This window comes from Alexandromys fortis, unplaced genomic scaffold, assembly GCF_014885135.2.
Source record: "Alexandromys fortis isolate MF-2015 unplaced genomic scaffold, M_Fortis_MF-2015_v1.1 scaffold_0, whole genome shotgun sequence".
Lineage (NCBI taxonomy): Eukaryota > Metazoa > Chordata > Mammalia > Rodentia > Cricetidae > Alexandromys > Alexandromys fortis.
Genome location: NW_026067949.1, coordinates 28,753,020 through 28,767,623, shown reverse-complemented (window position 1 = coordinate 28,767,623; position 14,604 = coordinate 28,753,020). Strand labels below are relative to the sequence as shown.

The window sequence follows — 14,604 nt, the reverse complement described above, 5'->3', positions numbered from 1 at the left end:
TAGTCCAGTGGAATTAAGGAGATAATAGCCTAGGTTTTCCATGTGGTCTTGATAAATGAGTTTTTAAAGTCATCCTATTGGTATAGGTTTTCTAACAAGGCAATTTTTAAAGTTCATGTTAGAGAAAGAGGAATACGCATATTGACGTGGTTACTGTAGTGATCATGGTTGACGGCTGTGTCTAAACTTTGTAGAATGTTAAAGTCCTTAGACTTCTATGTAACAAAATGATTACTCTGATTTGTAAAAATTTTGCCTAGAGAATTAGCATTTTTGTTCAAGGCCTGGATCAATTAAGGATATTTTTAATATTCCAACATAATACAGCAAAATGAATGAATTAGTTCCTTCCCATCTCCCTCCTCTATCCTGTCCTCTCTCTCTCCCACCATCATGAATTACTGTTGTGATTTATACAGTACTCTGTTTTCTCTGAGTTTCCTCAAACATGTGGTGTTATGTAGCCATCATCACAGAGTCCTTCAGAGGGTTTTTAGGGCTAAATTGTCCTCTCTGCTGTCTCTCTCTTTCCTATCTTCTTAATTTCTTGCTGACATCGTATTGTGATGTCTAATACGTCAGATTTAAAGGGTAGAAAGGAAAGCTGTGTTTTATTGAAGACATTATTACAAAAAAATTGTTTATTAGATTAGTAATATTCATGAATTACTTGTAACTTTAGTTACTTTAGTAGCAAACAGAAAGCTACCCCAGGGGGAGTATTTGAAGTTTGGGATTATGATGGATCCTGCCCATGGAGCAAGGGATTGGTATTGAGAGAGAACATTTGGATTTTCCAGCCTTAAATTCTATCAGATTTTTATGTAGATATATGCAAAATCTCTTATGGTCTCTAGTGGATAAGTATAAAACATCCTCCATCTCTATTGCAATGCTTTTAATTATTTATTGCAGATGTTTATTATTCTAAACCTTGAAGCAAAATAGATTGCTAAAGTATATGAAAGTAATAAAGTAAAAAAAATATTTTTAAGAATTCTTGCTGGACATGGTTTCACACCCCTTTAATCCTAAGAGACACCTTTAATCTTAAAAGCAGAGGCAAGTAGCTCTGAGTTTAAGGCTAGCTTGGTCTGCATTGCTAGTTTGAAGCCAACCAAGCAGAGCTTTATAGGGAGACTCTTTCTTAAAGAGTCTCTTTGTTGAGGACCCTAAGAGAGACATACGTGGATCTAATCTACATGGGAAGTAGAAAAAGACAAGATCTCCTGAGTAAACTGGAAGCATGGGGACCATGGGAGAGGGTAGAAAGGGAGGGGAGGAGAGAAAATATATATAGCTCAATAAAAACAAATTTTAAAAAAGAGTCTCTTTGTTAGTTTCCATATTTAATTGCTTAACAATATAGAACTCTTGTAGAACAGACTTTTAAAAATACAAATTTTTAGGCGTCAGTAAGCAGATATATAAGTGTTTCCTGCTCCATTTTCAAAATTCATGCTATCTCATTGTACGAGGGTGAAGACTGAAGAGAAAATCCCCTGATAAAACTGGTTGAAATAAGAGAGTTGTCTCGTTGTAAATCATAAGGCAATTTAAATGTTCTCATTCTACATGGAGATTAGGGATGGTTCCCTTATGCTGGGTGAACACGCTTCGTGCAGCAGGCCCTGTTCCCGGGCCTTTGTAGGCTGTGATCTTCTTGGCCTGTGTGAGGCAGACACCGTCTTGTCTCCAGTGGAAGCTGAGGCCGTCACAGCACAGAGAAAGCGACGAGAGGACATTCCAGGGCCTGGGTGTAGAGTCAGATCTCTGGTCTAGCGTCTCTCACAAAGTCCAGTGACTAATACTATTTGGTATTTCCTACTCGATCTGTCTATGGTGGCAGATAAGTTAAAGATTGGTTGTGTCCGTATTGTGGTACGGACATTTATCAAGTAGTTTGGTGATATGTGTGTCATTTTGAAATTTCCAGAAATGTTGCTAGGAGTCTAATATTTCATCTTCTTTTAGAGCATAACAAAGAGCTCGGGAACTTTAGTGGTGGTCACTCTGACCATCTGTCCTTAGCACAACTAAATATAGATTGGCGTATTTAAACTTCTTAGACCAGACAGAGCAGGGAGGGTCGGGGCTTTCAGTTGTTGTCAGAGAATGTGTTTGATCTTACATGTTTGCCCGTGTTCTTAGTAAGTTTCTCCTTGTTCTCTTTTGTTTTTAAACAGAATAAAGACCCGAAAATGTCTCGAGTTGCACTGGAGTCTTTGTATAGACTGCTGTGGGTTTATGTAATTAGAATAAAGTGTGAGAGCAATACTGTAACCCAAAGGTGAGTGAGTGCTGTGTCCTCAAGTGCATTTTAGAATAAAGCCTTGGCAGGTAGGGTATTGCTAAGAGGTAAGCGGGCGCGTAGCATATGCAGGGCTCCGAGCTCTAGCTTAGTTCTCAAAGAAGTAAGCAAACGCTTGTTAACCATCAGACCCATGGAATTGTATGAGAGCATTGCGGAGAGGAGTCTAAATCCCCTTGACGTAGGCGCGGGAGGAGTTCTTCACTGGCGTTGACATGATCTCTTGGTCATTAAGTCTCCTCTTCTGCCCCTAGTCGCCTGATGAGCATAGTGTCGGCGCTCTTCCCGAAGGGCTCTCGCAGCGTGGTCCCCCGTGACACCCCTCTCAACATATTTGTGAAGATCATCCAGTTCATTGCTCAGGTGGGTGCTTTGTTCGAATTGGCCCTCTTGCATGGCTGGCAGGGACAACCATTTTAACGAATGGCGGTTTGTATTTTCCTACACATTTTGAGGCATGTTTTCAAAAATGCTAACACTATTCAAGAGTGAAAAGCAGGTATATTCAGAAGGTTTTCAGAAGAATACAGGACCCTGATGATGATTTTGCATGTGACAAGGGATGGGAGGAGCCACATAGGTGGACACACATTTGATTGAGGGAGGGTTGAGAAAGTGTGTGATAGTCCTAATAAAAGTGGCTGGAGAGATAGCCCAGTGGTTAAGAGCATGGCCTGCTCTTCCAAACGTCCTGAGTTCAATTCTCAGCAACCACATGGTGACTCACAGCTGTCTGTAATAAGTGAGCCCGTGGGGCCTTCCCGTCTGTCTTACAGCATTAGGATTATTAGAATATGCAAACTCCACAGCAGTTTTTTATGTGAGTGCTGAGGATCTGAACTCAGTCCTCACACTTGTGCCGTGAACCCACCCAGCCTTCTCCACAACTCACAATCTAGATTTGTAAGCACACATGCTAGAACCTACTATAACGAATTCAAAGGGGTCTTTTAAGGACTAGAGAGAGCTCACCAAAAACTTCTAGGATGGAAGAAATCCATTCTCATCCGAGCCAGGGAAAGTATCGGGCTGTTGTGGGGGCTTTGAGAGAGGAGCCCTCCTCTGTGAGGATGCCTGAGGACCCTACTCCTTCTGCTGTGCCTTTCTCCCTGAGCAAGAGGTGGCAACCTCCTCCTCTCTCTTCGTATCCACCCCTTCTGTGTCCACTACTTCATGAGGCTTGTGTCCCTTGAAGCGTTCCTGGGATGTGTAACGTTAGCTTCCTAGCCTCTACAGAATAGAAAGTTTATTAGGAGGGTATTGAATGGATTTTGTGGGAGCCATACCAAGGTCTCAATTGTGTCTCCCTTTGGACATCAAAGTACGCGTTCCCTCTCAACTCAGGGAAATGCCGGTTCCAGGAGATTCATTATATTTCTTGTGAATGAAGCCAGATAGTTTAGTTGATCCATAATCAAATTATTTCTTAAGATTTTTTAATTTATGTATATAGTGTTCTATTTGCATGTGGGCCTGCGTGACAGAAGAGGGCAATTGGTCCCGTTACAGATAGTGTGAGCCACCCTGTGGCTGTTGGGAATTGAATTTGGGATCTCTGAGCAGCCAGTGCTCTTAACTGCTGAGCCATTCCTCCCGCCACATCAAATTATTTTATTACAATGAGGGGAAAAAAAGAACATTTAATAACGCGAATGCGCATCTGTGATTGGTGCCGAGAAGAAATGGTAATTTGCTGAGACTAACAATGAAAAAGATTAACAAACAAGTTTCAGGTTTGGTCATGTGCTCAGGAAGCAGTGCTGTTAAGGTACACTGCTCACCCTGTCTTATTTCTAGAACTAGACTGTATTTCTAGACTGTCTGCGAGCCCTGTACCTCGGGCACTCTTGTATCTTTGCTGTTTTCCCCATTGAGATCCTTTGCCGGGGTCCTTCCCTGTCCTTGCTGCCCCCAGGCACTTCCGTTATTGTTAATTCATATATATTTGTCTTGCGTTCATTTGCATTTTAACCATTCTAAAGGCAGAAATCTATTGTTTCCAATATATATTTCTCAGCTTTTGTTACATTCCAGCAAGGTACAATGATTTACTAATTAATTAATTTCTTTTCTTAGGAACGTTTGGATTTTGCAATGAAAGAAATAATATTTGATCTTCTCAGTGTTGGAAAATCTGCTAAAACTTTCACCATTAATCCAGAGGTAAAGATAAAAAATTACATTGTAGCAGCAATGATGTTTTCATACCGAGAGTGAAAGTCCTCTTGGGGGGTTATGTGATCCTTGACACTGTCCCCAGTCTGTCTGGGGGCAGCGCTGGAATCTTTCCAAGTTTTGAAAATAGATAAAGGAAACTGTTAACCCACTTGCTCATGATCAATGGTGCCCTGAGCAAATAAATGCCCAGAGTAGCTCCACCACACGATGGAATGTTCTACTTCCATCCGGGTCTCTTGAGTCTATAACTGTAGCTCTGACACTCGGATGTGTGAATTAATGGAATACATCAGTACTTTGTTATATCTAAAGACGGTAACACGTCAAGGCTTTATCTTCTTTACTTAGTAAACATGAGCGGACATTTTACTTTCTTCTTGTGTCCTGTACGGCATCGCCACCCAGTAGGATGCCCATCCCTGCTTTATTAATCTCTGGTGCGCGTCACAGAGAATGACATGGTGAGGAGAGGCAGTGGGATGCGGGTGGAGAAAGACAGAACACTTCCTGAACAAGGAAACGTAGAGAAGCGGTCGGGTCTGGGAGAAAGATCAGGCATCTCTATAACAGCATTTTGGGACTCCTAAGACGTCAGGCTGATGTTAAAGGAATGCAGTCAGTGGGGGCGGCTAGGTAGAAGTTTTTGGAGTCTGGAATGGGCAGTGATGGATGCTGTGTAAATCTGTGTACCTGCTGTGGGAGAGGATGGGGGGGGGGGAGAAGTGACACAGCCAGGCGCACAGAAGTGGCAAGAGGTGGAAGTGTTGGGGAAAAGAGCCCCTGGTGCTGCCTGTGCTGCGGGGAGCAAGAGAAGTTCCCCTGATGAGGGAGACATGCTTCAGGGAAGTGTTGTGAGGGGTGTTTATCCCACTGATACCTGAGACGCATGCTCTGCTTCAGGGTTAAGGGACATGGATGTATTTTAAATTGAAGAGCAATGCTGAGGATAATAAACAAGATAGAAGGGCCTGATGCTTTAATATTCTAGGAGGTACAAGCCCCCATTGTCTTATTCACTGTTCTATTTCTGTGAAAAAACACCATGACCAAGGCAGCTGTTATAAGGAAAGCATTTAGCTGGGGGCTTGCTCACCGTTTCAGAGGTTCAATCCATTATCATCATGGCAGGGAACATGGAGAAGTAGCTGAAAGCTACATCCTAATCCCCAAATGAAAGGCTCCAGGTTTGGTATGGGCTTTTGAAACCTCAAAGCCTACTCCCAATAACACACTTCCTCCAACAAGGCCACACCTCCTAATCCTTCTAATCCTTTCAAATAGTGCCATTCCCTGGTGACCAGGCATTCAGATATATAAGCCTTTGTGGGCCATTTTCATTCAGAAACTCCTGGAAATTCCCCCAAGTCCAGGAGGCCATCATCACCCGCTACACTGTGAGAAGAGCAGAGGGGACAAAGACCATGTGTGTGTGTCAGTAGATTGCTGTGACTTGTGGAAAGAGGGTTGATGGGGTTTCTTCCTGTGAAGAAGAGAAGTGGTGTGTGTGTGTGGGGGGGACACTGAAAGAGTCATGGAAGTTGAGAAAGTGCAGAGAGGTGTCAAGTATGCCTTAGCAACAAAGAGAGCCAGTGACCTCAGAAGGGCATGGGTCCGTCTGGGAATCTGAAACCACAGTAGACTCTGCTGCCTCGGCTGGTTCACAATGTCGGGTAGAAAGATTAGATTCCTTCTGTCCTTCTTTCTCCCAGCCCCTTGGCATATAAAGTGCATGGCCCTGATTTCTTCCTCTTGGGTCTGTTTTCTCTGAAGAGGATGAACATTGGCCTCAGAGTCTTCCTCGTCATCGCAGACAGCCTGCAGCAGAAAGACGGCGACCCTCCCATGCCCACCACTGGAGTCATTCTTCCCTCAGGAAACACCCTTCGTGTGAAAAAGATTTTTCTCAATAAAACCTTGACTGATGAAGAGGCAAAAGTCATAGGTTAGTGTCAAGTGGAACGGATTGATTGCTTTCGGGATATTGTTTTGTGTAAGTCCATAGTCAGATTTATTACCCAGCACCAAGTGTGTATGCCCCAGTCGTACCGTGATCTGCTGATTACGTTTGGGTAATGTCTTTAGTATTCCCGTCCAGGGTCTTCTTGTCAGATGTGTCTTCCCACGGGGTGCTGTTGAATATGTTGGGTCCCTCAAATCTGAGTTTGAGTTCTCTGCGTGATTTGTATGCAGTATCCCGAAGAGCATGTCACAGTTGGGAGCGTCTTCTAATGTGATAGCAGCAAGCGCTCTTCATTGAGGAATTGGTGGGTTGTTATTACAGTCGGCCATCTCGTGTGAGTTTCTGACATTATTGTGCCTGTGCTTTCTTTCTCAGGAATGTCAGTTTATTATCCTCAAGTAAGAAAAGCATTAGACAGCATTCTTCGACATTTGGACAAAGAGGTTGGGAGACCCATGTGTATGACCAGTGTGCAGATGTCCAACAAGGAGCCTGAAGACATGATTACGTATGTACTAAATATGTGCTCTTTCGCTATCTTTGTTTACACAGGAATGTACATGTCAGTGGCTGGTCCTTATGTACCCGTTTCTGTACATTTTCTCCTGGACTTCTCACATGTGGCCCTTTGCTGTAGTTTTAAATTCAGAGATTCCTTCCACAAGCTCCGCTTAGTTGTTTTATGTGCTGCCAAATTAGTGCAGATAATGAAAGTCCAGCAATGAACCCTACTTTCATTTCTCACATGAATGATTCTCGCTCACCACAGATAGGTATATCACTGACTTAAGTCTAACAAATGGTTCCACATACATATTCCTGCTTTGATAGAAAAGAAAGGGCCAGGAGTCCTTCAAATCAGGGCTCCTGTGTTTCTGTCTAGGAACCAGAGGACACAGAGGGAGCAATGTGTGGGCAGCCCTTTAGAAACAGACCCGTTTCACACCCCAGCCCCATGCTTGTGAGTTTTCATTCATCGTTTTTTCTCTGCATTGTTAGGAACTTCCTTTCCATGGGGTGGCATGTTTTATGATAGCCATGCCTCTTGTTTGCTAGCAAGCTTCGATATTTTCTATAAGGCAGATTTTAGATGTAAATGCAGTTTGAGATAGATGCACTGTAGGTCTTAGAATAACCCATCGGATATTTTCTCTCTGGGATTATTTAATACATGGCCATCTTACACTGCTGTGATGTAGTGGCCTGAGAGCTTTCAAATGTGAAGGTTTTGTGTGCTTGACTTCCTCCCAGACATCTTCCTCCTTTTCACCACAAGTACTCTTGCATTAGCATCAACAAGTTTACATCCAGTTCCTCCCATGGTCTTGTGAGAGCCTCAAGTGACTAAAGTGTCTGTCCCCTGGTCAGCTTGCTATTCTGTGGCTCCTTTTATGTTTTAGTTTGGTGTTCTCTTCCTATGATCTTTAACTTTAGACTAACAATAGACTTTTACTGACTAAGGGAGACACGAGATGGAAACAATTTATGACTTAGAGGTCTCGGAGACTGCCCAGAACTCCTGGACGTCACACTGAGGCCAGAAAGTGTATCTGAGAAAAGGGTGCAAGGCTGGTATCTGTCGGGGCCAGAGTGTTGCCTAAACAAATGCCCCACGTGGTGCCCTAATTGTCATGTTTCAAAGAAGCAGCCATAAGTTCCAGGTCACACTATGACTGACAAACAGTCACTGTGGCATGTCTGCCTGCTGCATTTGGGCACGGGGGTCCAAGGGCCAGTCAAGCTGTATCTAGCTGGTCCCACATGGCACTGGTAACACCCGGATGAATCACATCCATACCTGATGGTGAGAGATCATCAGGTATCTCGAGACATAGCCTCACATTTAGAGAAGATTCTGGGACAACATGAAATTGTAAGAATTTGCCAAGTTTTTTTTTTTCTCCATTTTCATCTTTGTTGACCCCAGCCTCTCTTCTTTGTCCACTTTTGCAAATGTCACATTTTGGGGACAGGCATACCTCACGGAGTTACACGCTTGATTATGGTTATGAACTAGTTAGCAGGTGCACACTGAGGAGTCAACAACAGTTTTGAAAGGCTTGGTGTGCCTGGCTACCCATCTGGGTGCGCATCTGTGGTTTATCCAGGGCCTTGCAGACCAGAGAGCACTTGGACCATTATTGCTGACGTTCAGTAGCTGCACCTTAAGCCACATCTAAGGGATTTGTGTTGTTCATCTTGTGGTCACTCTGATCCATGCGTCGTATAGCCACACACAGTGACAACTGTGTAAATATCTCTATAACAGAGACTGACCCGAAGTCTTAGAACCTTTCGATTCTTTTCTGCCTGGGGATTACTGCTGGGCAGCTAGAAACCAATGAGGATGTGGGAAAAGCCAGTGACTTTCCTTTAAACACAGATCAGATTGAAAGCCGGTGCCAATGAGCAATCGGTTAGGCATTTAAAGTAAATTAGTGAAAAGCTTTGAGAAACTGTGCTGCAGGTGGTGAGAGTGTAGCTCAGTGGTAGAGCCCCTGTCTCGCCTGAATGAGGCAGTGGATTTGTCCCTTAGCATCCTCCCCATCATAGACACATATATAGTAAAATTAAATTATATTAAACATCTGCTGTTCAGGAGGGCCCAGGATTTTAAAACATCAGTGCCTTTAAACGACATGAAACCTAAACCTTTGCACACGTGTGTCTCGCAAGAGAACAGGAAGAAACGATATGGATACTGACATTTGAGAACAATTTTAGATATTTAATAATATCAACACTATATTAGTTACTCGTCTTGCTACTGTGACAAAATACCCGACCAAAGCAAGTCGAGGACGGAAAGGGTTATCTGAGTTCACGGCTTTAGAGCATGATCCAAACTGCAAGCACACCTCACGGAGTTACATACTTGAAGTTACATACTTGACCGTGGGCATGAACTCGGTGGCAGGTGCACACTGAGGAGTAGTTGGGAGGTTGTGGCAGCAGGAACTCGAGACAACCAGTCACGTGGCATTCGCAGTCCAGAAGCAGAGAGCAGTAAGTGTTTCGGCTTAACTTGCTTTCTCTTTTCTGTGTAGTCCAGGGCCCTAGGCCGTGGAATAGTGCCTCCTCCATTCATAGTATGTCTTCCTACCTCACTTAAGCCAGTGTAGGTAATCTCTCAAGGCGTGCCCCGAGGCTGCTGTCCCTCCTGATGCTGCGTCCTGTGAAGTTCACGTGTTAACCAGCTCACAGCTAGTTATAATTAATAGTAACTAGTATTTAACCTGTTTGTAGCTGGCTAAGTACTTGACATTATTAGATTGGTGCGTATGCTTCCTAATTAATGAAGTTATTTACTTGCTGTCAGTTCCCCGGATGGTCTCCATCCTTTCACTTACGCGTTGGTGGAACTAGCGGCTGGGTCCATGTGAATTTGTATGTGCCCCCTTTCTCCTGGAACCATTAGCCTTGGCTCCCATCTTTGGCAACATATTTGCTAAATGGATTTTTCTAACCCACGTGATACGCTTCTTACTCTGTCTTGGGTTTTTGTGATACGTTTTTCAGGGGGGAAAGAAAACCGAAAATCGATTTGTTTAGAACATGTATCGCTGCGATTCCAAGGCTGATTCCTGACGGCATGAGCAGAACTGACCTCATTGAGTTGTTAGCAAGGTGAGTGACATCACTGTCTTGCTGTCTTCAACACAGAGGTGGCAGCAGGTACAGTTTTGAGCTATCTGATTTACTTTTTTCCCCTTTTCCTATTTACTCTCTTAACTCTCATCTTTTATGACCCCCACTCAAAATTGTAACTTCTAACGTTCTTCCACATCTCCCCTAGTCCCTATTTTCCAGTTTCCCGTCAAGTCCTAGTTCATTGATCTTTATGATAAATATCCCTTGCATATGGGTCTCATTGATGTTTACTTCTGTGGTCATTCAGCACCTGAGATTTTGACTATTGTGTGATTTTTTTTTTTTTTTTTTTTTTTTTTTACTCTTTTGCCTTTGGGGAGAGCCCACAACCAGCTCCCAAATAAATCACACATGGAGGCTTATAGTTATGAATGTCCAGTCTTAGCTCGGCTTGTTTCTTGCCAGCTTGACTACCGTTTCCTCCTGGACTTGTATCTTTCTTAATTCTGGTTACTTTTCTTTGCTTCTTTCTTCATGATTTGCTGTGTAGCTGGGTGGCTGACCCCTGATGTCCTCCTCTCCTTGTTCTCTTGCTTGTTCCCCCCTTTTCCTCGTTTCTCCTTCTATTTATTCTCTCTGCTTGCGAGCCCCGCCTATCCTTGTTCCTGCCTCACTATTGGCCGTTCAACTTTTTATTAGACCATCAGGTGTTTTAGACAGGCAAAGAACCACAGAGTTAAACAAATGCAGCATAAACAAAAGCAGCGCAACTTAAAATAATATTCCCCAACAGGTGAGCAAAGCCCACTTAAGATTTTTTGTTCTAGGAGAGCCTCCCAAGTTTAAGTATTCGCATCCCCACGAGGCACAGTGTAGTTCTCTAACGTGAATTAAGAGCATAGCTTGCTTAAATGATGTTTCCTAGCCTAATTCCAAGGTGAGAGGGCAGCCTTCCGAGGCTCTACTGTGTGTGTACGCCATAGGGGATCGTACAGTTAGGGGTCAGCACACTGTCTCCACGAAAGACCAGACAGTGACTATTCCAAGGCTTTGCGGATCATGCCGTAGTCCAGTGGTTCCCAACCCCTCTTGTGGGGGTTGAACGATCCTTTCCCAGGGGTCACCTACAACCATCGGAAAACACAGATATTTACATTATGATTCATACCAATAGCAAAATTACAGTTATGAAATAGCAACAAAAGTAAGTTTACAGTTGGGTCCCCGCAGCATGCGGAACTGCATGAGAGGGTCGCAGCGTCAGGAAGGTGAGACGCACTGCCGTAGTCTCCCTCTTGTCTGCATTCTCCCTGTAGCATGACAGGAGTGAACATGACCAGGCATCTGCCTGGAATTAGCCCAGAACCGCAGTTGGCTAGCCACATCCTAGTGGGAAGCCAGGCAAAGCGACTGTTCCTGACTGCGAGTGCTCAGCTGTATTGAAGAATGTTTACTGGTTGCTGGGCACTCACCGAATTGTGTAAATAGTGACTAGATTTCAACAGCGACCTGTTCCAGCCCTGGGTGGGGACATCTGGCATTTCACAGGCAGGCCGCACCCCCTCGAGTGCTGGGACTACGGATGGAGTGGTATTTGTCTCCCGTGAGGAATGTAGGAGACAGGGGGGCTTATCTGGAACTGCACCTCTCCTTAACCCCTCTCTCCTAGTCAGCCTCGGCAGTGTTGTTCTTGGCACCGAATTCAGCCTGAAGTCTTGCGCACAGTTGACAAGTACCAGACAGCAGCTGAGCTGCATCCCGACCCCTTTCTCTAGCAGACATCATGCGTACGTGCATTCATGTGCTTCATCTTGTAGCAGGGTCTCATCTCAGTACGCTGTCCAGGGTGACCCTGATCTCCTTCGTGCCAGGCAGGCCTGAACCTGGGAATCCTCCTGCCGCAGTCTCTGGAATTTGACGTTTGTGCCAATGGCTCAGCCCTCTTTTAAATTTATCCTGATGAGATGTGCGTGTGTCTGATGGGGGTGCGCGTGCCTTAGCACAGGTGTAGAGTTCAGAAGACAACTTGGTAATTGGAGCTGTTCCCCTGCTCCCACCTTTGTGTAGGCCCCGCCCTCCGAGCCATCTCCCAGCCCTTCTCTCAATTTTTGCCATAAATCATATTGCACATATATGCTGTGTGTTGCTACTGACCTCTCAGCACTAAGTCAGAGGCGGGAGAATTAGAAATTGGAAGCTAGACTGAGTTACATCATGAGACCCTGTCTCCAAACAAAACTAAACTAAACCCAGAGTTTAGCAGAATCGGAAAGTTGGGTCCCCATTAGGACCCTAAAGGGTTCATTGCAGCCTTCCTCCTGAGGAGAAGAGAGAGCAGTTACTGTCAAGTCTGTTCTCACTGGTCCCTTCTTGACCTACTTCTCTGTGGAAGGCAATCCCTGTGCCGCGCTCTCACCTCCCCCAGAATGAAGCCTCACCTGAGAGGACGAGGCCCCGGAGGAGGGGAAGAGCCTGCCTCTGAGCAGTGAGCAGCAGTGGGATTACTTCTTCCCCTGCAGCTGCCATTTTTAATTAATCTACCTCCATGACTAGAAAGAGTCTGGAATATGCTGGTTTGGAATTATAATGTCTGACTCTTCCTTACTCCAAAATAAGGGAAACCAACAAAGAAACAACAAGAGAGGGCATGTCGTAAATTTATAGACCTCTGCGGACTCCCTAAGGAAAGATAACCCCTGGCTTTAATTAGCCAGGGCCCATTGTCATCTCCTCGGCACAGGGAGTCATTAACTTGGGCACACACGTCCCGAGTTACGCTGACTGGTGTGCGGTACTCCGGCACAGATTTGAAGGCTGTGGAAGTCACTAGCGTGGAAAGCCATGTCACTCTGTTTCCGACAGTACGTTCCTTTGGCGTCACCACCGAAGGTGGCACACTGGGCTCGGGAAGTGTGGTCCCACCGTGTTGACTGTGGTACACCGTCCCTGCTGCAGCTGCTGCGTGGCTTGCTTCTGAAATCCGTGCAGCTGCAACGGATGTCTCTTTAGCTTCTCCGTCAGCTGAAGGCTGGCTTAGCGAAGACCAGATCCGAGTTGAACAGACTGTGACACCTCCCTTCTGAACCACATAACATGCCCTCTCTCACTGTGGCTAACTCTGTCCTTCCGTGCGTGCACGGAGCGTGTGCTTTCTAACTCTCTGTTCCTTTGAGTCATTTCTAACTTCAATGCATTCGCTTGCGTTGTCAGCCACTGAAATAATCTTCAGCTCTCGGTCAGGAGCTTGTGTTCATGTGGTGGCTTGCATCACAGCTTCAGAACTACAACCCCTTTTAATTTTTTTTTTTTTTGTTTTGTTTTTTGAGACAGGGTTTCTCTGTGGTTTTGGAGCCTGTCCTGGAACTAGCTCTGTAGACCAGGTTGGTCTCGAACTCACAGAGATCCGCCTGCCTCTGCCTCCCAAGTGCTGGGATTAAGGCGTGCGCCACCACCGCCCGGCTAACCCCTTTTAATTTTATATATCATTTTCTCATATTTTTTGTTAAAATTCTGTAACTAAAATTATGATCATTGTATTGAAGTCTTTAAAAAGTAATTTAACTTTTAAAATGTAATTAATACGTTCTGATTTATTGAGCCCTAGCTCTATGGGGCCTGCTGGGCTGTTGTGCCATTGTTTCATTTTTAAAGTGTAGACCTTCTCTTATGTTACTCCTAAAGTTGCTTCCATTTTCACCCTCAGGAATTATTTGTTTATTCTGTCTAGATCATTACCTCTGTGATGAGCTATTTATGTTCATTTACTGCTAGGATCCTGTGTAGTTGGACAAATTTTTTTTTTTTTTGGCTCCCCGTCGGGGAATTGAACCCCGGTCTCCTGCGTGACAGGCGGGGATACTCACCACTATACTAACGAGGATCGGACAAAATTTTTATTGATTACAGGAGAGCACTATAAAGTATGTTAAGCATGGACGAAGTTTGAAATGGATTTTTGATGTCATCTGTATTTCTACACAGCAGCCTGTCATTTAAATTCAAGACTTCCTATCCTGAACTTTAGCAAAAACATCACTGATCATGGATACATTCATATGAAATTTAAACTATAGACTAACATAGAAAGAGCGATTATAGGATGGCAAAGTGGACATGAGCCCCGTCTTCATGTCCTCAGAGAGCATTTGAAGAGATGCATCGAGTATCTTTAGGTTTTAGAGCAGAGGTTTGTGCCCAGGTATCTTGGCTGTAAGTGTTCCTGACGACACCATGCTTTGTTCCGAGGCTCGCTAACGGGATTCTGTTCTTGGTAGGCTCACGGTCCACATGGACGAAGAACTGCGGGCGCTGGCTTTCAACACCCTGCAGGCACTAATGCTTGATTTTCCAGACTGGCGGGAGGACGTGCTCTCCGGCTTTGTGTATTTCATTGTTCGTGAAGTGACTGATGTCCACCCCACTCTTCTTGATAACGCTGTAAAGATGTTGGTACAATTAATAAACCAGTGGAAACAGGCAGCTCAGATGTATAACAAGACCCAGGACTCCCAGGTACCACTTGCTCTCACATTGTCACTTTGTGTGTGATCAGTAGTCAATGACC

The 14,604-nt window shown here is 44.6% G+C and overlaps 1 protein-coding gene and 1 non-coding gene across 10 annotated transcripts in view; one reads left to right on the top strand and one right to left on the bottom strand.

The window, feature by feature from the left end:
* Window positions 1-14,604, top strand: part of Fryl (FRY like transcription coactivator) — a 224,196-nt gene that overhangs the window by 140,073 nt on the left and 69,519 nt on the right. For all 9 annotated transcript variants that reach the window (XM_050149644.1, XM_050149641.1, XM_050149639.1 and 6 more), the window contains 7 exons: window positions 2,187-2,290; window positions 2,566-2,674; window positions 4,388-4,474; window positions 6,260-6,431; window positions 6,825-6,957; window positions 9,969-10,076; window positions 14,315-14,552. In XM_050149644.1, the coding sequence (XP_050005601.1) occupies window positions 2,187-2,290; window positions 2,566-2,674; window positions 4,388-4,474; window positions 6,260-6,431; window positions 6,825-6,957; window positions 9,969-10,076; window positions 14,315-14,552 (951 nt within the window). The remainder of the gene's footprint in view (window positions 1-2,186; window positions 2,291-2,565; window positions 2,675-4,387; window positions 4,475-6,259; window positions 6,432-6,824; window positions 6,958-9,968; window positions 10,077-14,314; window positions 14,553-14,604) is intronic.
* On the bottom strand, window positions 13,849-13,920 carry Trnad-guc (transfer RNA aspartic acid (anticodon GUC)). The gene has a single exon. It is a non-coding gene; the product is annotated as a tRNA-Asp (tRNA).